The following is a 26530-nucleotide window of genomic DNA, read 5'->3' on the forward strand; positions in this document are numbered from 1 at the left end:
TTTTGATCTCTTTTCAGAAAAGTACTTCATCCCCGTGTCGTGTTTCCTCCTTTTCAACGTGATGGACTGGGCTGGCAGGAGTCTGACGGCCATCTGTATGTGGGTCAGTAAATCACAAATGAGATTTCTTACCAAAATTACCAGTGAGGCCACATCACGAAGCTAAAAAAAAAAAAAAAAGCCACACTGAGTTGAAACTTGTTTGCTGTGGAGCCAATTTTTCAGGTTTCAGGTGAGTGCAGAGCTGGCTTTGTTTGTTTGTGAGCTCGGTCCAAATAGCTGCACGGCCAAGTTAACAAGCCTTTATCCATCAAAAACTCACACATTGAAAGTATATAATACACTACTTAAGCGTGTTTTAACCTGTACAAATATGCAGCGATGACAGTGACCAGTGCTTGAACCAGATGATCAAGTATTCTTGATTATTAACTCCTTTAAATGCATTTACAAACAACATTAAAGAAAGCCTCTGGCTGCATAAAATGTTTGCCCTTGTATGAATAACTGAGTCATGAAGGGAACGATGGAAAAACAAAAGACGTTCAGGGACGAGCTTTTCTGCTGAGATCAGAGGTTTGTATTGGAGGAAAGAGTGTGCGTGTGTGTGTGTGTGTGTGTGTGTGTGCGTGTGCGCGCACATACGTGTTGTGCGTGTAAAGGGATTTTAGGGGTCAAAAAAAAGTGACTGGTGTTTTTCAGGGTTTGCTAATCTTTCCCTCACATCTGGATGAACAATGGGTCCTGGGTAGAAAGGCAGAAAGCCCTCGGGTGTCTGTTTCCATTGTGAAATAATTTTTGGATAACTTTTATTCTCCTACAAGCTTTAATAGACTGTTTTAGGTTTGCAACAGAGATGCATAAATATTTTAGCTGATATTAAACTGAAAATCAAGTGGCAGTCATCAATATTTATCTGGTTTGTTACATCAGTTCTGCTAAATATTCCAAAAGTATGTAATAAAGACATTTTTATGCAGAAGACTTCACAACAAAACAAAAAGCTTAGTGTCGTCAAACTCGTAATTCAAAGTTTAAAATCTGAGTATCTGCTGAGAATTTCACAATTGATTCATCCTGAGCTGTTTTTTTTTAAATGTTCTTGAGTCTGGAGATGGTTACCTCGATCCTATTAGGCCCCAGTGTGCCTCGCCCAGGCTGGGGAGTCTCCTCCTAATCTAAGGCCGGCACTACAAAGCAAGTTAAGCACGCCCAGGATCTCTGTCTTTCTTATCTGGCTTCTCTTACTCCAACTTCAGTGTTCAGTCTGACAGGGTTTTTATCAGCTTGATTATATCCCACTGACCAATTATGTTGGTTGCAGTGGTAAGGCACAACTTTTACTCTAAAGGCAGATGTTCTCTGCAAGTTTCACTGCAGCTCAGAGATTAACAGTCGGTGTCTTCCATGCAAACTATTGGCAGCCGCTGCAATCTGCTAGCAATCAAAGCGATTACAAGGAAGCCTTTGGTGCAGCAGCCTCTTTGCAACCCATTTCACCTGCCAACTAGAGCCTTTTAAGACTTTTAGGATCGATACTGATATTTGGTGATTTAAAAATCCGATATTCTTTCTTTTCTTTCAAATACACAAAACATTAAGTGATTTCCCATTTGTTATGTAGTTATTTCTGAAAACTTATGCAGATGACATGATAATATACTTGGAAACTATCTTGTTTTCCTCATGTGGTGTTACCAGCTCTGCTTGGATCGCCTGTTTGTGGCATTTTTGTGTTGCAAACGGGGAAGCTGCAGAGCGCCCTCTGGTGAACAAACCATGCTATATCAATATGCGCGCCATGGTTGATGGGTGTTTCTTCCATCACTTCTTTATGCTGTTGTCATTTATCAATCCTATGTTATAAATACATCATCAATCTCTAGTAACCTCTTGCCAACTGGTCAGACAATACACGTTTTTCCCAAGCGACCGCTGGTTGCCAGGGGGTTGCTAACCAGTCTCTAGGCCCAGTCAGCCCAGCGTAGCTACAAGTGCATTGACTTGAAGGAGGCGGTGTTTGCAGCTGATAACCAATCACAAACGTGTGACAGGGCCATCCAAACGGATGATTTTACTAAGGAAGGCAAAACATATATAAAAAGATTAAGATATTAAACACATAATCCAGTCATTTGATAATGATGAAAATCCTACACACTGGCACTTGCATATTTAAAAAAACAACAACAACAACAAAAAGAAAGAAGTTCATCCTGTTCACCACTTCTCAGCGTCATGCTGATGTTTGTTTTTAGAATCATCGCTTCCTTTCTGGTAAAAACATTTATTCAAACCTTTTGAAACCTCGTCCAGAAAAAACAAATTACCAAGAAGGTCAGATTTCCTGTGCGGCAGAGGAACTCATCTAATTTAATCATCAAGCCCAGTACAATCTGTTGACGTCCTCTGACCTGGCAGGAATGCAGCTTCTCGCTGCAGATAACGCTTGTCAGCTGATTCAGCACCATGTGATGTGTTTTTTAAATTGTCAGATGAAAGATTGGCGACTGTTTTCCTCTCTTTGTGATTCCACATCTGTGTTTGTCCTGTGGAGTTAATGCTGCTCGAGCCTTTTGGAAAGTCAAAAAAATCGAGAGCACGTTGACGTTGCATGATATTATTTTATATCGCTGACATTGGGGGAAAAAATCACACTAATTTCTCTAGAATGCTGATTCTGTGTTTTTGGGCTCATAACAAAAACGTTTAGGAACCACTGCTCTAGAAGATTTCTATATTTAACATATTACATCTTTTAGGGGAAAATGCTCTTCTGTTGAAGGGCTTTACTATATATTGAGTTAATACATGATAAACACATTATTTTATTTTGGATTTATATTCATTCAAAAGAAAAATCTTTGGGCTGTGAGAGAAGGCCTGAACTGAGTTTATTTTTACCTTCATTTTTTCTGGTCGGTGTAATTTTTTTGTTTTCTTCATGTTATTGAGACATTTTGTCATATTTCACATTATCTTTTGAGCTATTTCACAATATTTAAGTTGTTTTGTTATGTGCTGTGTTTAATCAACGAAAGTTTTTAATCTTATAAAATCTTGTTTTGTAATTTATCTATATCTCATTACTTATTGCATTCATGCCTTCTTTTGCATTGTATCTTATCTAATGCTAGTTTCTGGATACCAAACAGATCTCTTCAAATATTTTTTTTGTCTGACAAACAATCAATACTCTTTGTGTTTCTCTCTCTCCAGCCGGGCAAGGACAGCATCTGGCTTCCTATCCTCGTGGGCCTGCGGGTCGTCTTCATCCCCCTCTTCATGCTCTGTAATGTCCAGCCTCGTGTGATTTCCCAAACCGTGTGGTTCAGCCATGATGCCTGGTACATCATCTTCATGATTTTTTTCTCCTTTTCCAACGGATACCTGGCCAGCCTCTGCATGTGCTTTGGACCCAAGTAAGGACTGCTCACCTACAAATCACAAACCCATCGGGGTGGGGGGGGAGAAATATTTCCTGCCTGTCCTAAAACCTTGTTCCTAACAGGACCTCTAAAGGCTAAATGAAATCAAAACAATATGAAAACTATTAATTCGTACACATCTGCTGACTTGGCTTTTGAGAGCTACAGAAGCCAAGTCGGTGAATAAATCATTAAATAGTTCCCATTTCTAACTTCAGTTAAAACTGCGAACCACATACAAATTTGATCAAATGTAAAAATCAAATGAATTCCATTGAAAGCTGCTGGTTGTTTTAACTCTGTGTCCACACTGAGGTAACTGCAGCATGCTTTTACTTTAATGATATCCCCAAAACAAACATAACATGTAATAGCAGAGAGAAAATATTAAAAATTGATGCCTAACGTAGAACCGGTCGTATGTGTTTCTACCTAAAGTAGCAACAAATCTGGCACCACACTACTGCAGACATCAGTGGCTGTGAGCAGGGCTGAAAATGATGCCAGTGCTCAAGTTTCCAAATCTGCATTTCCTCTGGTGACCATTTGAGGCCGGCTTCATAAACCTAACCCATCCCCATAGACTCGCATGTTAATTTGGGATATGAATAGACTGGAAAACAAACAACATTTGGCCTCTGTGGATTGTTTCTCTCCAACACTACATAACTTTCAGTTCTCAAATGTGTTTGTGGAGATAATAATCTGAATTTCAGGAGTGGGACCGTGCCTCCATACATGCCTTCTTCTTCTTTGTCTATATATTACGCCCCTGCACTATAAGCTGTTTGCTAATAGGCCTTCCGAATTCAAACAGTACCTTTTTGTTTTTTATGAAACGAAAGTTTTCATTGAAGGTAGTCTAACCAGCCAGACAATCCCCTCTCCATATTCTATCTATAAGATAAACTCACCGTTAAGACTTCACCAGCTGTTGAGTCATTATCTCCAACCTCAAAATCCCAGAATGCTTCAGTGCCAGTGTTCATCAGAGCCCAGCTACCTGATTCAATCTTCAAGTTTTGCCCAAGCCATCAGCTACTAGAAACCCTGTCAAACCTGAATGAGGATGGTACTCCCAGCTTGTGAACCATTTCTCAAAAAGCACCAAAGCAGAACTGACACTCCACTTTGTGTTCCTTAACGACTCATTCTTAACTGATTTTATCCCTCTGTCACCTTACAGGAAGGTGTCGCAGCACGAGGCAGAGACGGCGGGGGCCATCATGGCCTTCTTCTTGTCCCTCGGCTTGGCACTGGGAGCTGCTGTCTCCTTCGGTTTCCGGGCTGCGATCTAAAACCTGCAGTAGAACCTCAAGTAGATTTAGGTGGACCATCCTTTCCTCCAACATCTTCCCTGTCATGATCCTGTATGGGAGCAGCTTTCAGTAACAGAGAGGAGACTGCACAGCAGGCTAGAGGACCTCAGTTTTCGACATGTGTACAGTTGAGACTCATCCATTCAACAAGAGCTGAAATGGGATTTTTTTTTTTTCAGCAGCACAGTGTGCAAACCTTTGTTTCTCCTGTTTTTGAGGACATTTTCTAATTGGTAACCACTGATCAGATCAATATTTGGAGTGGAAATCAAAACCAAAACTTTTAGTTTTAGTGTACTTGTTATAGAAGAGCACAAAGTCTTTACAGCACAGACTCATTGATCAACTGTTATTTAAAAAAACAAAACAGGATTAAAATGTTTTAAAATAAGTTACTTCAAGGAATCATTTTTAAAGAACAAATCTGTCGTTAATGAGGTTTTTAGATGGTGCTCGGTGGCTCATTCAGTAAATTGAAAACGTTTACACATCAGACATGAAACGCAACTGTTAATCACTCCAGACCGTTGCAGTCTTTAACGCGGATCAAGCCAAATAAATGAAGACAACATGGGAAAATCTTGAACTCTGAAGGGAAATCTTGACCCATCACTCGGTTAAGGAACTGCTTCACTCCTCTCTGCTCAGTTTTTTTTACTCAACAAAGACGTCAAAACTCAAAGAATGTAAAGATGGACTGAATCCTAAAGCGGAGGTTATAAATAACTTTTTTTTTCTCCTGCTGAATCTTCTTTGTTTTAGCGAGCATTTGTAGTTTCAGATTATTGTTATTATTATTATTAGTATTATTGTCTCTCTTGCTTCAGTTTGACTCATCCAGATGTCACACGTTTTGTTTTTTTCTTAAATTGCTGCGTCTACCTGATAAAAATGAGACTTTGTGAATAAATGCATCATGAACATGCAAAACGTGCAGCCGTCAGTCACGTTACATGGCAATGTGAGTGAGATTGGGACTTTAAAAATGGCGTATTTTCTCTTTTAAATGTTCTGTACGTTTTATAGCAAATGTAGTTTTTAGCTTATTTTGGGGAGCCGTTCGTATCTCAATAGGAGATAAAAATTGGTCATTTGTTGCATTTTGGTGGCCTTGTAGGGCTTTATTTTCTAAGAAGTCTGCTTTAATTGTACACAGGATTCATATGAATACTAACAGCCTGCTTGTTTATAAGCACTCTGGTCTGGGCTTCTATAGTCTGTTTGAATGTGGGTAGGAATCTGTCACAGGCCATTAAAATGTTGTATTTCACTATAAAGTCATTCTGTGTATTTTTAAGACTTTGGCTCCTCTTGTTGGTCAGTTTTGGAAATGCAGCACTTCACGTCTCGGGACATTTCAGTGCTGAAGAAACTGTTGAAGAAAAGAAAAGAAATCCATACTATAAAAATACTCTATGTAAATTCAAACAAAAACAATAAACCTGGGGACTGTGGTGTAATTGCTTTCCAAATATAAGCGATGCCAAGCCCATTCAGTTCAGTCTTATTCATGTAATGCCAGTTCACACCAGCAGCTGTCTCAGGGTGATTTATATTTTTCAGTCTTTAGTCAGATCCCTGTTAGTTTTAGCTTTTCTTCCGGGGATTCACAGACAGGATTTATATTGTAAGGTAAGGACCCTGCAAAATTAAAGCAGAAAGGTCTCCAGTGAGCAAGCACTCGGTGACGGTGGGGAGGAAGAACTTCCTTTCAACTGGAAGAGACCTCCAGTAAAACCAGGCTGAAACCTTTCACCCTTAAAAAAAATAAAATAAAATAAAGATTTCTTCAATAGATCTTTTTCCATCTTCACTGAGTTTAGTCATTACATTACAGATTACAGTGGGAGGGAGTAAAATGTGAACATTTATTCCATCTTTGATTTCACCTTCTCTAAATATAGGAAGACAGCATGCTTCACATCAAGATAAAACCTGTAAATAACAGTAAATGTGAGCCTCAGCTCCTTGGTGCTGCACATGAGCCATAAGTCATTTACAATACATTAACAGACGCCTCATCTCTTAACCAGAATTCTCAATTTTTGCAACATTAAATGTGTATAGATATGTAGGAATATACGATAATCCTACAGGATAAAAACTATTTTAAGTGTATTATTTAGGAGAGAAAATGAATGTATTCTTTTTAAACTCTGGAGATTTACAATTCTAAATCACTAGTATCAAAAGCAGTGTTACCAAAAACAAACAAACAAACAAACAACCCCCTCCCCAAACATTTTCCACATTATCAATCAGGAAAGAAACACATGAACTATTACTATGTATACCATGTGCTTTATTAGTCCACCAGGTTTATGTCACAGGTGCCCTAAATCAACAGCACTGTTAATTACTAGAATCCTGTTTTATCCACCAGTATGCACAAGCCCTTTGATCAAACTGATATTTTTATCCCTAAAATATAATTGTTATTCAAATGTTCAAATTTGCATCCACAAAAAGGCTAAAGTATTTTTTTAAGATGCCAAATTAGTTTACTTGCATTCCTGAACAGTTGAACTGTTTAGTTTATTAATCTGACCTCAGATTTCCAGTGTGCCAGCTCGAGTATATAAAAACATGATTTCAGGTTAAACAGGGTTTTGACAGATTCCGAAAATGTTTTTGAACAGGTCTTACACATTTGTTAAACCCTGTATGTTTATATGTAAATACAGATATTTACATATAAACACAGTGGAATCTTTTTAATCCCTTTGGCAAAATGAATGAATCCAAACCTATTGCATTCATTTAATTTGTGTTTGAAACACAAATTAAATGAATGCAAAGAAAAGTGTGGTTTCTTTTTGTTACACTTGTGTGATGATCAGATTTTGGATTAAAGGTTTGGTTAGTCTGCAGAAAATATTCACATTTCCCAGTTAAGACAACTCTTCATATACACGACATACATGTGTTGCTTGCTGGTCCTTTTAGATGCTTCCATCAAGGAATAAAAGACAAAAGGAGCCGAAAGAGTTGTGTTGATGATTTATTCTTAAGGTAAACATCTTATTCAAAAATAAATTACCAGAGATATCTTTAAAAGAGACAGACACCTTCTCCTGCCCGCGCATCACAATCTATGCTTTTCCTGTCAGATTTATTCACGCGTTTCCGCTAACGTCAATCCTCACGTGGAGAAACTAAACCTACAGCAGCAACTTATTCTTAAACCACAGACTGGTAAGTTGATCAACAAGAGAGGAAAACAAAAAAATAACCATTTAACTGATTCGCTATAAAAATGTACACAAAGTTTATTTAAATATTTAATCCAACGTACATGCCCGATTTGTAGTATGAACACATAAAAAAAAACAACCCAAAAAACAAAAGACTGTACAGTACAAGACTGGTGCTTAAGGTGAGCAGTGGATGGAATCGATGTGAAAAAGACAGGTGCGACGAGTTAAACCGACAGGGTAGATTTATTTAGATCATTTAACAGTCAAGCACATTTTATTCATTTCATTCTGGAGATTGAAGCTCTGACAGCTGCCTCAACAAAAAGGCAGGTAAAGTGTCAGGTAAGGGGTTTGGGGAGCGAGCTGAGAAGACGAGACCTACAGCACTCACTTGTGTCAGTTAAAGTAAAAGCTGATCAGCTTAGCTTCACCGACACTGGTTTCATTTGAATCATGTCTTTGTGCTAAACTAACCAGCAGCTGAGTGTTGCTTCTCATCCAACTTTCAGCAAGAAAGTGGACAAACATAGCTCCTCAAACTTAATCCTTTAATAAGGTTTATAAAAAAACAAAAGCATCAAATTTACCATAAATAATGTACAAAACATCTGAGCTGGGGCTCCCAAAGCAACAGTCAAACTTACAGCCTGTAGGTCCTAAAACTGCAAACAATCAGCACTAGTGTGACTTAAACTGAACTACCTCACTATAGCTGGACTCTAAAAGCTCCTCATGATATAACACAGCTCCTCTTAACAGCATGCAGTGGGCCAAAATCTGTCAGGTCTGTTACAAGAAGTCCAGATATAACGCGTAAAGAACAAGAGGCTTGAGACTCAAGAGATAATAATGGAATATGAAACAAGCGCAAAGATGGGAGCCCAGATGTGGATTATACAAATGTTACCTGATTAACTTGTCTTCCAAATGTAGTGCAGAAAACTAATAAAGGAGGCAGACAGAAGAGAGAGAAAAAAAGAATTACAGCTTTGATTTTTATCCAGAAGTCACATTTTCAGTGGTAGATAAATGTCTTTAAATTGCCTCAGACTCAGATTTTAATTTACTTTCACTTCAGTAGAATCAAGAGAAACTTGGGCGTCACATCTTCATGAGCTTTTTAAGTCGATTAGTTGTCTGTTCTTGCAGGACAAGCTATCACCAGGCAGAAGAGGAAGTAAACTGAGCTGGCCTGTAAGACGAAATGAATTCAGTTTGCATCCAATGCTGATAACAGCTGCCCACAGCTGTGTCAGTTTTCCCTGAATTACAGCTTAATCATGATACGAGTGCAGTTCTCTACCAGCATCAATCTGTGTGCGCGTGTGTGCCAGCCTTCAGTATGCATCACAATGCAGCATGGCACACTGGAGAAGATTTGTCAGGTGTTTTGGCAGGAGGCTGGACTCTGCTCAGTCAACATGCAATATCTGAGCTGAGGCACTGGGGGGCGATGAAGAGCAGAGCAGGCAGAGGGCCTCAAGTCCTCGACAGGCAAATAAAGAGGGGGGCAGCTATGTGATGAAGGACATTTGGCAGGAAAAACAAAAAAAGTGGGTCAGCTTTGGTGTTGAACTAGTTTCACAGTTCTAGGACTGAACACGCCGAGTCAGTGGAGGATGATGATAATGAAGATAACAGGTAGAGTTGAGGAGGAAGAGCATCAATCACTCTTTAACCTTGTTTGCTGCGAGCCTTGTTCTGTCAAGCTGGCTCTAATAGAGTTCATCACTGTCTGTCTCATGTTATCCCCCATGTATTGCTCAGTAACTGGCTTCAGAACCTGCAGGAGGAGAAAAAAAAAAAAAAGGATCTGCATGAACGGATGATCAAACTGATTATCAGTTACAAATAGTCGATAAAGGAGACAGAAACTAAAAGAAAGTAGGTTAGGGAAGAAAAGCACTTAAAAGGAATGAAAACAAAAAAAGGATGTATTTTTCAAAGTGCTGACCAGGGAAACAACTGAAAACTCTTAAGACGCGTGATTCACAACAAAGCCAAGGAAAAAGAAAACCTTTGTTTCTATCCACACAGAATAAAATTATAAACCGTTTGTGCAGCCTCCGTGTCCCAGACGTGCTCCGTGCTCACACCCAGTACAAAAATCCAGCATCAACAGACTGAAAATCAAAAATCAAGAGGCCAGCAAACTGAAGGTTTTGATACAAGATATACACGTTTACGAGTCTGCAAATCCACCAGCTGACCAGCAGTTAGTTGGTCTTCTTGTAGTTGTCGTTGAGAGGAGACAGAGCTTTCAATTCCAGTGTTGCTCCTGACGGGAGGGAAGGGAGGAGAGAAATAGGCCACGCCAGGCAGCTCCTGACGGGCTCCAAAAGTTTGGAAATGACCTGAGAGGAAAGCAGGGAGGAACGGGGGAGTTAAACAGAGGGGAACCAGGCACTGATACTGGAAGAGGCCGTGGGAAAGAAGTGATGGAAAAATAAATAAAATGATAAATAAAATCAGAACAGAGAAGGAAATGATATGATGCAGGCAGACAAAAACTGGAATCAACATCGCTCACCTTTCTTACCATCCTCTAAACAGCAGGAGAGGCACAAACAGAGACAGGAAGGTTGAGTGATAAAACATTAAAAAAAAAAAAAATAGGGAAGGCAAACAAACGAGGATGAAAGATGTGCTGGCTGGGTTTCACTGGAGCTCTGTAAGGTGAAGTGAATATAAGGATAACAGGATAAGAGGACAGAAAAAAAGGCTAGAAGACAAAGAGGAAGAGAAGCATGTAAGGAAGAAAATAAACCAGATGTGCACAGATATAATGAACCTGGAGAAAAATAAGCTGTTAACATAATGACTTTTACATTAAGCTTCAACTTAAACTAAATACACAAAACAGTAAGAACAAATACACAAATCCATCAGATTTATACTCTGTGGATATTATTAGAAGGATAATAATTAACTGGCCCAAGATGGACCACATAACCAATTATTCACCTGAATTATTCAAACTACTCTCACTTAATCTCAGCATCAGATTGGGCTGCAAGCTACTGTAATTTCTCTTCACTAGTTTCTCACATTTAAGTCTAGATTATACTTGTCATTCCTGGTTGACAGAATGTAAATGTAATGTGATGATATGTAAATTCTCAATGGGAGAGCCCCTGCTTCGTATGGTCAAAAACCAGCAGGCACGCAGATGTCAGCACGGACCCTCGTGCTAACCGTCTGATGATTAAGTTTGTGAACGCAGAATATATATGTGTCCCTGCTTTAGTGTAGTGCCTCACAAAAGCCCTTCTTGGAGTTTGCAAGGTTTTTTTTGGCTACTTTACAAGCAAATAGCGCTTTGACAAGTGTCTAACAAGATGCTCAAATCAAAAATGTTGTCTTTATTTGTGAAAAACAAACTACTGACTCTTTGCTGTTAGCCTTGTTCTTTCTCCCATTAGTAACCGTTGCTTTGCTGCTGCTGTATGACGCAGTGAACAGAGATACAGTTTAATAGATCAAATGGTTGTCAATCTGTCTCTTTTGAGTTACAACTGGCTGATCATTATGCTTGATGAACACTCATGCATCGATAAGGTTCATAATTGTACGTTTCGGTTTAAATGTAAAAAGGACAAACCTCTATTGCAAACTGATCTTTGGTGCTTCTGCACTATGATTTCCTTCTTATTGGCTAGCTTTCAGTATATAAAGGCACTGAACTATTACTGATTTTTGGACTTAAAAAAAAAAAAAGGAATGCCACAATATCAACAAAAAAATAAAACAAACAAACAAAAAACCACCATAAAAAATTAGGAGATGAAAACCAAGCCAGTCGATTGAAGTCTGTGCACACACACAGAGACACACACACTTTTCTCCCTCCTCTCACACTGTCTACCCACCTGCACCCAGAGTGCTTCTGCCACCTCATCAATAATCGTTCCCACCTCCCGAAACTCTCCTGAGTACTTCACGTAACCCCAGGCACAGAGCGACAGCAGCGCCACGCCCATGACCAGGTTAGCCAGTGTGGCTAAGGTGCTCAGGCCGATGAAACCCGTCACTCCAGACACCACATAGGTGATGAACATGAGAGCGAAAAGCGTGGCAGGGGTGCGTGCTGCGTAGAAGATGTTTTTGCCTTCGTTCTGCTTGGAGAGGTTGGTGTAGGTTTCCTCCAGCTCTGACTCCAGCTGATTCTGGTAGCGCTGGCAAAACTCCTTGCCCCCCATTTTCTTCACAGAGCGGAAGTAAGACACAGAGTAATCGCGGATCTCCTCGTGGCAGCGCTTCAGATCAGCCGGGGCGACGTAAGGCTTGTCCCCACCGCAGACCTGTAGGGAGGAGGAGATGATATCAGGAGAAAGTCTTTCCTTCTAAATTTTTATTTCTAAGTAGTATGAAATTCTAAGTCATTCTGTTTGTTTGTTGGTACCTTATTACATTTACACAGGAAAATATTTACTGTATTTTCCTGAGTCAGTCATGTAAAACTAGTCAGCAAGATAGTTTTCATATACTTAATGCATCCATGCAAATACTTGACTGCGATACTATGAAAATTAGATCGATCAGAATTACCAGCACTCAAAGTACAGCACTGTGAAAAGAAAAAGAAAAAAGGAAGGACGCTGCAGTGATTTACTGAAACATGGTCGAACGTACATAGAAATGCACTGATAAGGCAAAGGCAGAGTTTGTACAATTCTAATGAACTTAAGGGCAGGGATAGCTCAGTAGGTAGAGTCGTGGCCCCATGATCGGAAGGTCGGGGGTTCGATTCCCCTGAACAGCTACCCTGAGGTACCCCTGAGCAAGGTACCGTCCCTACACACTGCTCCCCGGGCGCCCAATGGCTGCCCACTGCTTCACTGAGTGAATGGGTTAAATGCAGAGAGGGATTTCCCCCACGGGGACCAATAAAGTACACTTTCTTTCTTTCTTTCTTTTCTTTTCACTTTATTATTCACTGTGAGGATTTTTTCTATCCAGGTACACTCTTACTGCACTGGCAATGTCTCAGGGATTATTGTCAGGCTGGAAAATGTAGCCTGAAACTTATTGCCCAAAATGCCAGGTGATTATCAGGTAGGAAGCGCAGGTCAATTAATCAGGCAGTGATATTCCCATATTTGCTCCCTGGACTTGGGCACCTTTTAGACTTCATTCACGATGAATATCAGGGATAAACCGGTCCTTACCTGCTCCATTTTCTTGCTGTACAGGTCTTTGGCTCCTGCCACAGCTGTCAGGTTGTTGGCCTCTGCTGTTGCCTATCAAAAAAAAATGAAAGACAAAAAGATTGAACACAACCCTAATCAAAATGAGATGACTTAAAAGATTCCCAATTACTGACCTGCAGCATGGTCTTTGGGTGAGGCAGCTCCTCTCCCTGGTAGATCTTTATGTAAGCCTGCAGGAAAGAAAAATGAGTCTCAGCATCACCAAAGTGTTTCTTTAGTTAACACTCTGGCAGGTAGGTGACTTAACAAGTACTCCAAGTAAAAGGCTGATGTTATCTTTAAAAATGACTTAATACTGCAAAAACCCCTAAATAAAATTTAATGCAAGTATGACTGGGCACACTTATTTTGGAAAGTTGGAGAAATGAAATCTGATGACAAAGAACTGAATACTTTTGTCAGTGAGACCACAGTTTACCAAAAGCTCTGGATTGCTGTGTCGTTTATTCACTCTCAAGCTTTTGTGATTTATCAAAAAAAAAAAAAAAAAAAAAAAAAAAAAAAAAAAGGCAGAAGGGTGTACAATTTGAAGCTTTGTATTTGTAGTGCAGGAGGTCAGTATGAAAAGCACTGGAATCATTTGTGCAAGCAGCTGTAATCCTGTATACACTGAGACCTCTGTCGCTTTTTAAATGTAATTTTATCTTAACAACAATAGGTCATATTTTGGTCATAGACTGGTATTTATTTAAAATTATGCACCACCTTGAAGTACTCCAGAAGATCTTTGCAGGTGACCTTGTTGCCTCCGATCTCTTTCTCTACCAGCTGACTCGGCGCCAGAAGAAGAGGCACGAGCTGGGCCAACTCTTTTTTGAAGTCTTCATCAATGTCTAAAACATGGAAAGTTGTGTAATTTCAGTCCAAAGAGCTATGGCAACATAATCCTAGAAGTAAAACTTGGCACTCTGAAGACACGTTGTAATTCTCTTTTTATCAGTATTAGCAAGGGTTAGGACAGCTATCATTTTTGAAGTTAGAAATACCACTCAAACAATTTTCTCTCTCCGTCTCTCTCTCCGTCTCTCTCTCTCTCAGGTTTCTGGTTTTAAGCCTGACAGGGACAATGCCATGCATAAGCCATGCATAAATCCATGGCAGTTGACTGGTTGAAAAACTGCCATGAACAGGAAAGGGAGTGACAGCAGAGTTGAAACTGGCTGAGGTAACAGCTACAACATATAGGCGCCAATCTGCAATGTTTTGAGCAGGCTCCGTGTACAACCAGCACCTACCACGTCTTTAGCCATTAGTCTACATTACTACTGTGCCTTGTTCTCACCTCTCAGCCTGCCGTCAAATTTTGGGTTAGTAGCCACCTTCAGGCCAGGATGTGGCAGCAGGAAGCAGTTGATGTTGGAGAAACAGTGCTGGATATGATTTCTCACATTCTGCAACTCTTCATGTTGATTATGTTTAACCTGCATCGACACACAGTGAAAATGTGAGCTTGTTACTGACTTTGTGTTTTTCAAGAAGAGATGCGCCATCCATAACAGGAACATTGTTAAAATTATTTGTGCTGCAGGAAGCAATAATCATTGTGTGAACATCAGGGTATGGTATGGTAGGTTTCTTCTGTCTAGAAGCCTGTAACCTCCGACACTTTTCCCCCCTTTTATTTTCTGAATCTGCGTTGAAATATAATTCTCACCTGCAATCTTTTATCCAGAAATTCATTGCCTCCTTTCATTCCATAACAGAATTCGTAAGGAAAACACCAATCCCGAATGAGGAACATTAGAGACTAAAAGAGAAAACCAACAGTACAGAAACTCAGAGAATATCTTTCATTTTATGAAAAAAAAATAAACAAAACAACAACATTGTAACTGAAATAAATGAGGCTATTTTTCTTCTTTTTTTAGTTTTTTACTTGTCCACACTACATTTGTTTTCAGTAAAAGGGCTGACTCAAACCTCAAACAATGTACACTGTGAATTGCAACAAACACAGCGAAAAGAAAAAGCCAGTACCTGGAAAGGTTTCTCGGACACCTCTTCCATTGCAAGACGGCCATATTCAGTGAAGAGCTTCATATGAAAGGAAAAATAAATGACGATGAAAGAACTGAATATTCTGATGGTACTTTTTGGTGAGAGAAGAAACAAAATGACACAAACCTGGAGGTGCTGCAGGTCATCCTCTTGTATGTTTGAAGAGAGATTGTACACCTGAAAGAACCAAAAACAAAAAACAGAACTTAAATGTAATGCAAGGCTTGCATCTTAATATGTTAAAATAAATATGTAAATATATTATATTTAAAGAAAAGACATGCTTTGAATATCACCTGAACAGAGCTGGTCATTGTGCTGAGGGCAAAAACTGTAGCACTGTCCTTTATGGTAGACTGACTGTCAAATGCTCCTTGTGTGTCAACAAGGAGCACAGCAACCTGTCGGGATGAGATTAAACGAGTTCAAAACACATTCAGCACAAGTTTGTGTTGAAATGCTTGAAAATTCATTAACAAAATATTAAAATAACTGTTCATGATAAATATGTCTGGCAATGAGTGGAGGTGTTGTATCTACCTTGTCGCCATCAGGCTTCTCCACCACAAACACTTCACTCCAGACCTGAATTCCTGTGGTTTCCCTCTCACACCCTCCTCTCCAGGTGAACCCAGTCAGGGGCTCATCATTACCTCCTATCCATGAGTCTTTATCCTGAAAAGGAAAGATTCAAGATGAGACAGAGAAGGGAACAGAGGGAGATGAAAACCAAGGTTGTTTGTCATCTAGATCCATGTGAATTCCTGTCTAAGACTGGGAGAGGATGAAAGATAAAAGTGAAAATTGCACAGGTACACTGCCCAATGGGGCCGAACCCGAGGTCTTTTGTCAGTGCAGTGTGTTGTAACGTTTCTGGAATGGTGCATGTAAGACTAATGCAGTATGCCAAATGAAGGAAAAGCAACCAAAGGTTAATCACCATCAACATGTTTTATAGCATCTATGATGATTACAGCAACACGTTTCAACTAAACATTGTTCAAAGAGATATCAACACAAGCTGAACAAACAGATGAATAAAAAATGATTTCTTAATGTAGAATAAAAAAATGATTTCTTAATGTAGAATAAAAAAATGATTTCTTAATGTAGAATAAAAAAATGATTTCTTAATGTAGAATAAAAAAATGATTTCTTAATGTAGAATTTCACATAATATAGTATATTTTTGCCAGTCAACTGCTGTGATTGCGAGCACAAACGTCAATTAATGGTAACTCTTTGTGACAATGAATGTTTATCCCACTGACCACAAATAGGAAATGCAGCTTCAAAGCAAATGTGTGATTTAAAGGTCAGAGTACATCAGAGTACTGATTCCCCATTAGTACATATCTGTGCAGTGTCCAAGTGTGATGTGATGACAGATAATAAATACCTGCAGACAATACTCCCTGTAATAAAAAGGAAAAAACAAAAAAAAGCTGCACACACTTATTAAGTCTAGTGGTACCATTAAGTCATGAATAAACTTGAATTAATTATCAATAACTTCATGAATGCCCATGTTCATGCCCAACAACTTTGAGAAATACCATACTTGCAACACCCTTTTGTATTTCCTGGTATGTGTTCACGTGTGTTATTTGAAAATAAGTGTAAGGTGATCCTGACTGCTTCTGTGTGTCCAACTGCTGTTAGAGGGGCTCAAAGACTCACCGTTTACACTTCTATAGGAAATAAACTAGATACTGTGCTCACGTGGACCACACTCAAAATCTTACTCTCCTGGTTCAGCAAGTATCTCAGTACAAAATCAAAACTGGAAGCACTCGTCTTTGCACGTCACCTGTGCATGCAAGTACTAGTTGAAGTGTCCTCTGCTGTCCTTGTTCATTTCTACCCAATTTCACAATCTCTACTGACTGAAAATGTTACTCAATAGTCACCCTTTGAGCAAGGATAAACTCTTATGTTTACTTAGCTCATGTAAACACATCTTGGGTTCAAAATTAGCACTAATCTATATCTCAGCTCAGTGAAACTGTGTACAAATGAAAGTAGTAAATTTTATATATGAGGAGACATCAATTTGACTGTCTTTATTTATATCTAAAGAATATCTTTAATGCTCCGGGTTGTTGTACCAATATGATTAAATAATGACTCTTTAACAACAACAACAACAACAACAACAACAACAGGTCTGACACAGTGTAATTTAATGAGCTTATCCCAGAAGTCATAGGGAAAGTAGTGGATTACAGCCTGAACAGGTCTCTAGTGTATGTCCAGGACTAATACAGAAAGACACATTCATTCATGTTCCCATACTCTATGGCCAGCTTAGAATTACTTCCATGTCTTTGGACTGTAGGAGGAAGCCAGAACAGCCACACGGGCTGAGAGAAAAAGATGCAAACCTCAGACAGAAAGAGACAGCTCAGAAATGCATGTTGGTTGACATTTCTTTAAATATTTGGAAAATGTAATGCAACTAATATGTGTACCTTTAAAATTTTTTTTTTTTTTTTTTAAATCCCTACTACAGAAAGTGTAAATACAACAGTCGTCTCACCCGGTTGTGCATGTAGCGCAGCATGAAATCCAGCAGGAAGGACTTTCCCTTCCTAAAGGCTCCAGCCACAGACACAACAACCACGTTCAGGTCCTTCACATGTTTCTGCAGCAAGACTTCCTCCAGTGCCGTGGCGTTCAGCTCAAAGTTGTGCTCATTTGCCTGGACAATCTGGATGGGCCCGGCCACTTTTTTCTCTTCCACAGGCTGAAGACACAAGTTTGCAAACAGTCAGGTTTGTCGGGGAGGTTCAGGTGATTTTTGTAGTGACCCTCAAAGAATTCAGTTGGTCACATTATTCTCCTAAGTGTTGCTTACTTCAAACATTTATAAAAGTATTGTTATATTTACATATCCTAAATCTCATTAATAGACTAATATGGTAGAAAACACATCAAACCTTCACATCTTTTTCTTGACTCCCTTCCTTTGGTTGGGGGGTGGGACTGATATTTTTGCCCAAATCCATGGTTCTGGGAAACAAATCATTGTCATCTTCAGATTTCGCTTCAGGTTTTGGAGCCTTGCGTTGGGAAATGGTGCAATCTTTGAATCCATTGACACCTTTAGAACCTAAGACCAAATGGAGATAAAAAGCTAAAATGAAAGTGGTTACATAACACCATGCTAGATGATAAAAGATAAAGTGAGAAACGGGACTTTTGCGACCAGCTTATTTTCTAAGGAAAAGCTTACTTCCTTATTTCTAAGGAAAATAACTTCCTTTAGACTACTGTTCTGTAAAGCTAGAGAGAGAAAAAAAGAAATGCCACATGGATCAAACTAAAGACGGGACTCTTTCCAGCTTTGTGTATTGGGCTAAATACTGCTATCCACTCTGGTTCCCTTCAACTAGGTCAAGCTCTAAAATAGCTATGTGTTGAAAAATCACAAAGGGCCAGGAAAAAAGGACAAGTAAAGTAAGTCAGCAGGACAGTGCTTTTAGTGTTGTTCTCAGCCTTTTCCCCAAAATTTCTGTAAATATTTACTAACTCTTAAATCCCTTTCCTTAAAAACTGACTTCTTCCTGTATCATTGGCATAAAGGCAGTAAACATGAGTTTGATGAACTCCAAAATCTATTATTTACAGATGAATGGCTTCTTGCATCTTTGAATGACATACAAAATCATCTTTTAAAACAAAAACATTGTATCATTTTTTCTTTTAAAGATTCAGAATATTCACAGGTAAAGGCTAAAATGACACTATTTAAATATACAGTTCACTGTGTACTTAAATATAAATTATTGACAGCCTATGAAACAGGTTGGGTTACAAGCCATTCATACCAAGTTGTCTCAGTCACGTCTGTCACAAGATTCAAATGGGCTGTCTGGAAAGCAACGTGACCAGTCTCTTCTAATTTGCTTGGCATTCTTGATAAGTACATGACCTCCATCGAAGTCCTGATATTTACAAAAAAAATGTATAACTATGAGCTCCTGCTTCATAAACACCATCAAGATACTAAGCATTTATCAGGAGTAACAAAACTGACAATACAAGATAAGACATCACAATTATGAAAGTGGAAGGTTATGCATTACTTGTGTGTTTAACTGAAAAACAAATGGAGCAATTATACACAACTTCTTCTATTCATGACCACAAGCTGTGCCATTAGTCATTTTACAAGAAAGTTATTTTAAAAAGCGCTATCACTTATGTATAACACAAATTTCAGTCGAACATTTTAACTAAACAAGAAAGTCAAGTCTTGAAATTAATAGTCTGTTTTGCGAGTCCGTGGCCTCTTACAGAAATTGAGCATGTTTTTAGATAAAGTGGAAATCCTAAAGAAGAAGGAAAAAAAAAAAAAAAAAAAAAAAAGTTGTGCAAGTACCGGTAGAGCATGTACACAAAAGTTTTTTTTTTAAATCAAGAAAAATGCCAAAATTGAATTATTTGCTGTTCTTCAAATGTGAGAATACACAGATTTTAAATTTAATTAAATTTAATTTTTTTTTTAAAAAGGAAATAAATATTTTTGAAAATGACTTTGGTTACAGGTCTTTTCTCAGGGAAACAAAGCCAATCAGGAAATATTCAGAGCACATGACCAGAACATCAGCTAACAGAGGGCTTCAGTTGTGACAGTTGTGTTCACTGCTGGCAGCACAGCAGTGAACACAGCCAGCACAGAACAGTTGGCGTGCTTTAGAGAATATAAGCAGCTGCAGCAAGGAAAGCAATGGTGGAAAGTAACAAAGGTGATTATTCTTTGTTTAAGAGCATACTAAAAACTAGCTCAGATCGGCAGCCATTTGGGCAGTTATGTTTGATTGTGAAATACACAAATAATAGAAATAACGCCTCAACTTCTTGCAGAACTTTTAAAGCAACTAAGGAGCAGTATTTCCTGTGAGAGACACCCATTAAGTGTGGACTTAGGGTTTAAGCTTAACTTCATATACATTTTAAATGTTCAAATTAAGTTTTATAACCAAGTTTTTCCTAGCTCAAAATTGGATTTGGGAGTGGCTTTGCATGCAAGCGTGATTGACTAAATATCGTTGAAGCAAAGAATGTGTCCTGCCTTACTTAACTGAACCTTTTTCCTGTTATATTTGTCTACCTAATTCTTTACTTCTATAATAAATTTCTATTTGTACCAAAGTAAAGGAAAGGGAAAATTTCTGAAATATATAAGGTTGTAGAAAGTTCTGTGGTGATGGGTCAAACTTTTCTAATGGTGTGATACTTGGACTTCTAAGCTCCTCATCTATGATGTCTTGCTTCTTTTCTTTCTGTAATATTCTACTTCTACTAATAATGTGGATCTTTGGACTTTACCATTAGTCTAATATTTTGGAACCTTACGCTAGGTTTTCAGGGTTCAACAACACTGTTTTTCAATGTTTTCTCACAAAGGAGAAGCAAACAATCAATTTTTTTTTTTTAAATAACCTGAAGATTAATTACAGCTGTCTAACAGTTTAAGCTTTTGAGAACATCAGGTGATATTTCTTAAGAGAACAACTGTAAATAGGACACCCAAAGACCCTCTTGGAGCTGCAAACGGGCCACAGCAGTGTTGTAAGCACAGGGCAGTTACAGTAATCTCCTCTGCACACAAATTAGCCCTGAGCATTTCCTTAGTCTGTGGCACTGCAGGTTTCCATCAAGACCAAAGCAACACTTAGCAGAATGAAGTGGCACAGACTGCAGAGACCTACACAAAGACACTATTCTGCTAGGACTGTGAGGGGCCTATGTTGCAAAACAAAAACAATACAGGCCGAGTATGCAAGAAAGCATAACAGACAGTAAAACCCCATTAGCTCTGCTGATATGTGCACTCACTACAACACTTCATGATATATTAGCAAATGCACTGCCCTGCTCCTCCGCTTCCAGAAAATGAGGACAGGCCTAAAATTAGCCTCCTTAACTTGTTATCTTATGATGGCACAGAGCAGATGTTAACTGGCTTACACGATTCCCTGACACACAATTGATGATGAGGAATTTGCATCACACAAGCATAAAGCAGCACACAAATCCTAGAGATATGCATGACTAGTTGACAAGCCATTTAAACACTAGATCCCTCATTAGATGACGTTAGAAGACAAATTCTTCTTATTTTCTTAATAAGTGTAAGTGTTAATGTGAAACAATCCCCATCAAACTATTGTTTGAAATGCTCCAATGCTACTCGGGATGGATTGAAACATCTCAATTTCTGTGACAGAAAGATGTAAACAAGCAAAGTGTAAAACAACCATGCAAACCAGTGCTGCTTGTGGTGTAGTCAGCTCTAATCGGCACTGGAGCAATATGTAAACACAATCAGGACACTAAAGGGCAATTTATTCCTCTGTGATCAATCTATGTACAGAATGCAAGTCTGCAACTGACCAATACTGCTGCTAGAACTAATACTTGTGCATTGTGTGCCTGCAGTGATCTGTAGTTATGCCGTCGAAATCTGAATAATGGCGGAAAGATTAACAAGAAATGTAAAGGAAACAATAGTATAGTACAAGATGTTGTCATTTGTAGAGGTGAACATCAGGTTAGTGCAGTAAGGTTTCCGAAGCATTACACAGTTATCTTTAACTATCAAGTGCAAGAATAGTATGCAAGGTAGCCTACATCTCAGCAGCATATCCCAAATGAGCTTCCCTGCCCTCACCCCCTCCCCTCGACTCCTGCACTACATCTGAGGCAGACTTTGATAAAGCTACAGTCCAGTAACTTAAGCAGCTGTCTAAATATGGAATGTTTCCTACTTTAAACAGGCAATATCTGTGTAGGAGTGCAAAAATTACAAAGAAACTGGCCTTTGGGAGTAAAACTGTACTATAAAAAGAAAACATATCCAGGTAGTCAAGCATGATTAAACAATTAACATTTCTAGTTGAGTCACAAGAAAGAAAAATGGCATTTAAAGTGTTGGGGGGGGAAAAAAGGAGAAAATTTCAAGCAAAAATCTACTGTTGCAACCACAGATTAGTAACACCAGCTAGTCACAAGCCTGGTTAAAACTCCTTCTTCCAGCCATAGCACATCCAGAATATACATGTTAACTACTAGGTGATACTTTTTTATTCAATGCATAAAGAAGGAGGAGTTCACTGTAGGCTATTAAGATGCAGCTATGCTAAATTCCCTGCACTCCAACACTAAAAGACAACCTGACTTGGCCTCTCTGGACACGAGTCAACAAGGGGAAATGTTGAGTTGCAGCAAGCAGACCAATGTGAAGTCTGCGAGGACAAAGTGCAGATTAAGAGCAACCGGAGTGAATGTTGTTGTTGCCACAGAGTCAGCTGGTGTGTTCCAAACTAGACATAAGGGTTATCACGATAAGGATTCCTGACTGTCACAGCAGCAACTCTTTAGTATTCAGTCAAATATTTTGAATTGGTTTAACAAATGTACGCTGCATTAAACTGCTGACAACAGACCATTTTCTACATTTGTAAAACAAGTTGAAGTTATGGCAACATAGACGGGAAAGATGTGACAGGTTTTAACAACATTTAACATTAACTGTAGATTTCAACATACCATTATGACCACAGCTCAGTAAAACAGTGAAAAGTATCATGGGCAAGTTAACAGTCCAATTTAGACCAATAGCTATTATATGATGGTTTATGGTGAAGCTGCAGCCTCTCCTTTCTGTTACACACAGCTGGTAGCAAAGATATAGCACACCACTTCTGTTCACTGTATTACTGAAGGAACTGTTGCAGGTAAAAGCCATTACAATCTTTTATCAAACCGTCTGTTTAACAGGGTTAAACATGAAAAGGATATCTTGTTGCCTGACCACAGTCTTAATGAGGTAAAATGAAAATTGTCTCTATGCAAACTGCTGGTTTAGCCTGGCACGATCTATAAAAAATGGCAGATTTCCTGTAAAATTTGCTGCATGTTGAAATCAATCCTTCCACACCTCTCTTTCTACCTGTAAAGGAATATAGATTTAGTTGCCTTATTTATTTTTGCAGGTTTAGACTATTTATATGACATCTAGCTCTCTCAGGGGTTATCTATTGATGTAAACAGTTATCTTACTTAACAAAATGTTTTTTCATGTTATTTATGGTTATTTGATAACCAAACGTGTATTTTAAGGTTAAGTAAACTAAACCCAACTTTTAAGACCAAAGTACTTACGATTGTTTTTTTGTACTTTTTATATTTTACATTTATATTTATTATTGAAACTTGCACCAAGGGAGTGGCACTCCAATTTCGTTGTACTCTGTACAATGACAATAAAAGGCTATTCTATTCTAAACTGATTAAAAGTATTTTTATCATAGTCCTGTGGATTTTTCCTTTTATGGGAAGGTCACAATCCCTTTCCTGGGTGTCAAAAAACTTTTGTACCCTAAAATGAAATCTACTAAAAAGTTATGCTATAAAAGATTGAGGTAGTAGCCTATGTAGTTTTAGCAGACAATTAAATATACTGTACTGTGAAAAAGTATTTGCCCCTTTCTGATTTATAACTAAAAACAAACAAATTTTAATATTAGACAAAGATATTCTTTTTTTTTAATGATTTAATTTATTAAGGGAATATTAGCCCCAAAACACCTGATGTGTGAAAAAGTAACTGGTCCCTAACCTAACACCTGGTTGTGCCACACACAGGGCTTATAACAATGAGTCTTACTTCACTGTGGAGGAATTTTTGCCCACTCTTTTTTCGCAAATGCTTTAATTCCGCCACACAGGAGGGTTTGAGATTGAACAACCTGTTTAAGGTCATGCCAAAGCCTTTGAATTGGATTTAAGACTGGACTTGACTAGGTCACTCCAAAATGATTATTTTTAAACTATTCAGAATTGGACTATTCTGGTGTGTTTCAGATCATTGTACTGCTGCATAATGTGAGTGCGGTTGAACTTGCTAGTCACATAGTCTCCTTCAGGATTTCGTGGTAGAGAATAGAATTTATGGTTCCATCAATTAGAGCAAGTAGGCCAGATCCTGACTTCCAAAAAGTTTAAATTTTTGTTTCATCAGAACACAGAATACTTTCCCAAAGGCCACTCCTGGGAAAGCTCGCCACTGCTCCAAGTTTACTCCATTTGTTTATAATGGCTCTTACAGTGAATTACTGGAGTTTCAAAGCCTTGTAATCCTTTCCAGACTGATCGATGTCAATGATTTTGTTTCTCATTTGTTGAGTTTCAGTAGAGTTTTCCTTGATGTGTTACTTTTTAAGACGTTTTAGCCGACTTCACTTTGTCAGACAGGTTCAGTTTGCATAATTTATTTATTCAACAGGTCTGGCAGTAATCAGGGCTGGGTGTGATTAGTGAAAGGTCACAAAAATGTGTTTAGTCATATTTTATAAAGGAGGCTACTTACTTTTTCCACACAGGGCCAGGTAGCTAACCTTTTTTCCATTAATAAATTACATCCTCATTTAAAAACTGAATATTGTATTTACTCAGGTTATCTGTGTGACAAATGTGTGGGGAGGGAAAATAAAAACACAAATGGCAAAACCACTTTCCTCAGCACGGTATAGAAGTTGCCCACTGGGATGAAAAGAAGGCTTAAGAAGCTTTATCACAAAGACATGTTATCATCATCTGGAAAACGTTAAATTCTCGCGTTTGTGTTAAAATTGTTAATAAGTCAGAGCTTTGTATTACATCACAACTACACTCAATGGCAATAGGCTAATGTAACTCTGCCAAGGAATATACAAAATACATAAAATTCAATACAAAAAACCTAAATGAAAAAGGAGACAAATGATCTACATTATCTTCATAGGTTCACGGCTATGATATTTTTATTTTCTGCTAAAAAACACAAGCAAATGCAGATCTGATTGGCAATTACCTTGTTTAGGTCTGCTAACAAAGTGAGCAGACTACTTATAGGGTATGTAAAAATATCCCAGTCATTAGTGGGATGAGATTAGCGCGACGTTACTCGATTTGTATTGCCTACAATCCGGTTTAAGGACATTGGTTTCAAACTTAAGAATGAAAGCACTTTAAGGCAGTTTATAGTGAGCATGCAGGATGTGGAAAGTTTAAAAAAAAAAAAAAAAGCGCGGACAAGCCGTGGGTCCTTCCTGAAACCAGGTGAAAGTGACGGCCCGGACAAACGAGCAGACAGGTGTCGCGTTTGAATTTTGTATCCGGGTCGGAATCACTTTTCTACAGCTGCGTTTTCTCCCCAAGTTACTTAAGAAAAAACCCACACTTTAACAGTGAGGACTCAAACCCTCATTTCAACTCAAGTAAAATTCGCAGACTTTAAACCAAGTTGCCTCTGTTTGCGAGCTACACTAGACACATTCTGGCTGGGGCATTTGGCAGGACACCACGGGTCTCTCCAACTGAAAACAGAAACGTCTGGCTAACGGTAAACCCCCCTGACTGGGACAAAGACCACCGAAACATAAACACTTTAACTCGTAAACGCTGTCCCGGCTTCACTCTCCCCATCAGCTCGCTGTCACACGTCTTTTCGCACAAATAAAAATACTTTACCTTTGCCATCGAGTCCGTGGCTGTAGTTGTTCTCCAAGTGAGTTCTGTTAACCAACCCGCTCTCCGCCGCCATCTTGGACTACTGAAACCTACCGTTGCTGACGTCAAAGGAGCGTCTTTTTTTTTTTTTTTTCCTCGCGCACTCTGCTGAAGTTATATCCCGCCCCGTGGCTGCTGCCGCAGCAATGCAAACTATTTACAGATATCCCAGAGGCAAAACAAGTGTTTCTTTAATTAGTTTACAGCACACGTTCAACTAATCATTGCACCAATTCAAACTTTAAATTTCGTCCCCCTGACACCAGCATAAAGTCTGATTTCAGGGGCGTACCAATGAGTTCTCTCAACCCCCTGTTGCAGTGATTCCCAAAGTGTGAGCTGCAGCCCCCTGGTGGGCATTGACAGCACTTCTATTGGCATCTAGGGTTTGTTTACTACAAAAATATAATTTAAAAAGTATAGTTATTCTTTATTTATTGAAGATATCAGGACCTCTGTGGGGGATTAGCACCTCCAAGTTAGAGGCCATGACTCAATTAGTTGCTGCAGTTCAACTGGAGTTCAAATACCTTATGGTCTTGCTGTTGTCTGGTGCATCATTAGCATCAGTGTGGATGCTGTACTGGTCTGCAATGGACACTTTTCATTGCTTTTAACACTTGTTACTCTTTCAGTTCTTTGTACATTATTATTTTGCTCTTCTCAGCAACAGCATAAGCAAGAATAGCCAACAGACCAGTTGTACCAAATGCTTTGTACATTGCTTCCATCATACAACAGAGAACTCTGCTGGTAGACAGGCCATTCCAAAACTGCTGCAAAAGTTGAAACAGTCAGCTTTTAAATACTCCAGGGAG

The 26530-nt window shown here is 38.8% G+C and overlaps 2 protein-coding genes across 12 annotated transcripts in view; one reads left to right on the plus strand and one right to left on the minus strand.

Annotated features, from left to right (window-relative positions):
* Window positions 1-6046, plus strand: part of LOC101478767 (equilibrative nucleoside transporter 1) — a 41784-nt gene extending 35738 nt beyond the window's left edge. For all 8 annotated transcript variants that reach the window (XM_004551431.3, XM_076891541.1, XM_012919277.3 and 5 more), the window contains 3 exons: window positions 18-103; window positions 3220-3422; window positions 4615-6046. In XM_004551431.3, the coding sequence (XP_004551488.2) occupies window positions 18-103; window positions 3220-3422; window positions 4615-4726 (401 nt within the window). In that variant the 3' untranslated portion in view covers window positions 4727-6046. The remainder of the gene's footprint in view (window positions 1-17; window positions 104-3219; window positions 3423-4614) is intronic.
* A 1689-nt stretch (window positions 6047-7735) lies between these two features.
* LOC101479813 (atlastin-2) lies at window positions 7736-25910 on the minus strand. Of its 4 annotated transcripts, XM_076891540.1 has the most exons (16): window positions 25674-25788; window positions 18983-19099; window positions 18092-18264; window positions 17692-17898; window positions 15693-15827; window positions 15449-15553; window positions 15279-15329; window positions 15132-15188; window positions 14809-14901; window positions 14437-14575; window positions 13860-13987; window positions 13268-13324; window positions 13113-13184; window positions 11814-12245; window positions 10155-10298; window positions 7736-9727 (listed from the first exon to the last, which is right to left on the minus strand). In XM_076891540.1, exons 3-15 carry the CDS (start codon window positions 18158-18160, stop codon window positions 10161-10163), a joined length of 1683 nt encoding a protein of 560 aa, XP_076747655.1. In that variant the 5' UTR covers window positions 18161-18264; window positions 18983-19099; window positions 25674-25788; the 3' UTR covers window positions 7736-9727; window positions 10155-10160. The 4 variants fall into 4 exon arrangements, with proteins under 4 accessions (XP_076747655.1, XP_004551494.1, XP_004551493.1 ...); XM_004551437.5 differs by lacking the exon at window positions 18983-19099 and having other exon boundaries at window positions 10125-10298; window positions 25674-25910; XM_004551436.5 differs by lacking the exon at window positions 18983-19099 and having other exon boundaries at window positions 25674-25909.
* Window positions 25911-26530: the final 620 nt, after the last annotated feature.

Source organism: Maylandia zebra, linkage group LG13 (genome assembly GCF_041146795.1).
Source record: "Maylandia zebra isolate NMK-2024a linkage group LG13, Mzebra_GT3a, whole genome shotgun sequence".
In the NCBI taxonomy this organism is placed as follows: domain Eukaryota; kingdom Metazoa; phylum Chordata; class Actinopteri; order Cichliformes; family Cichlidae; genus Maylandia; species Maylandia zebra.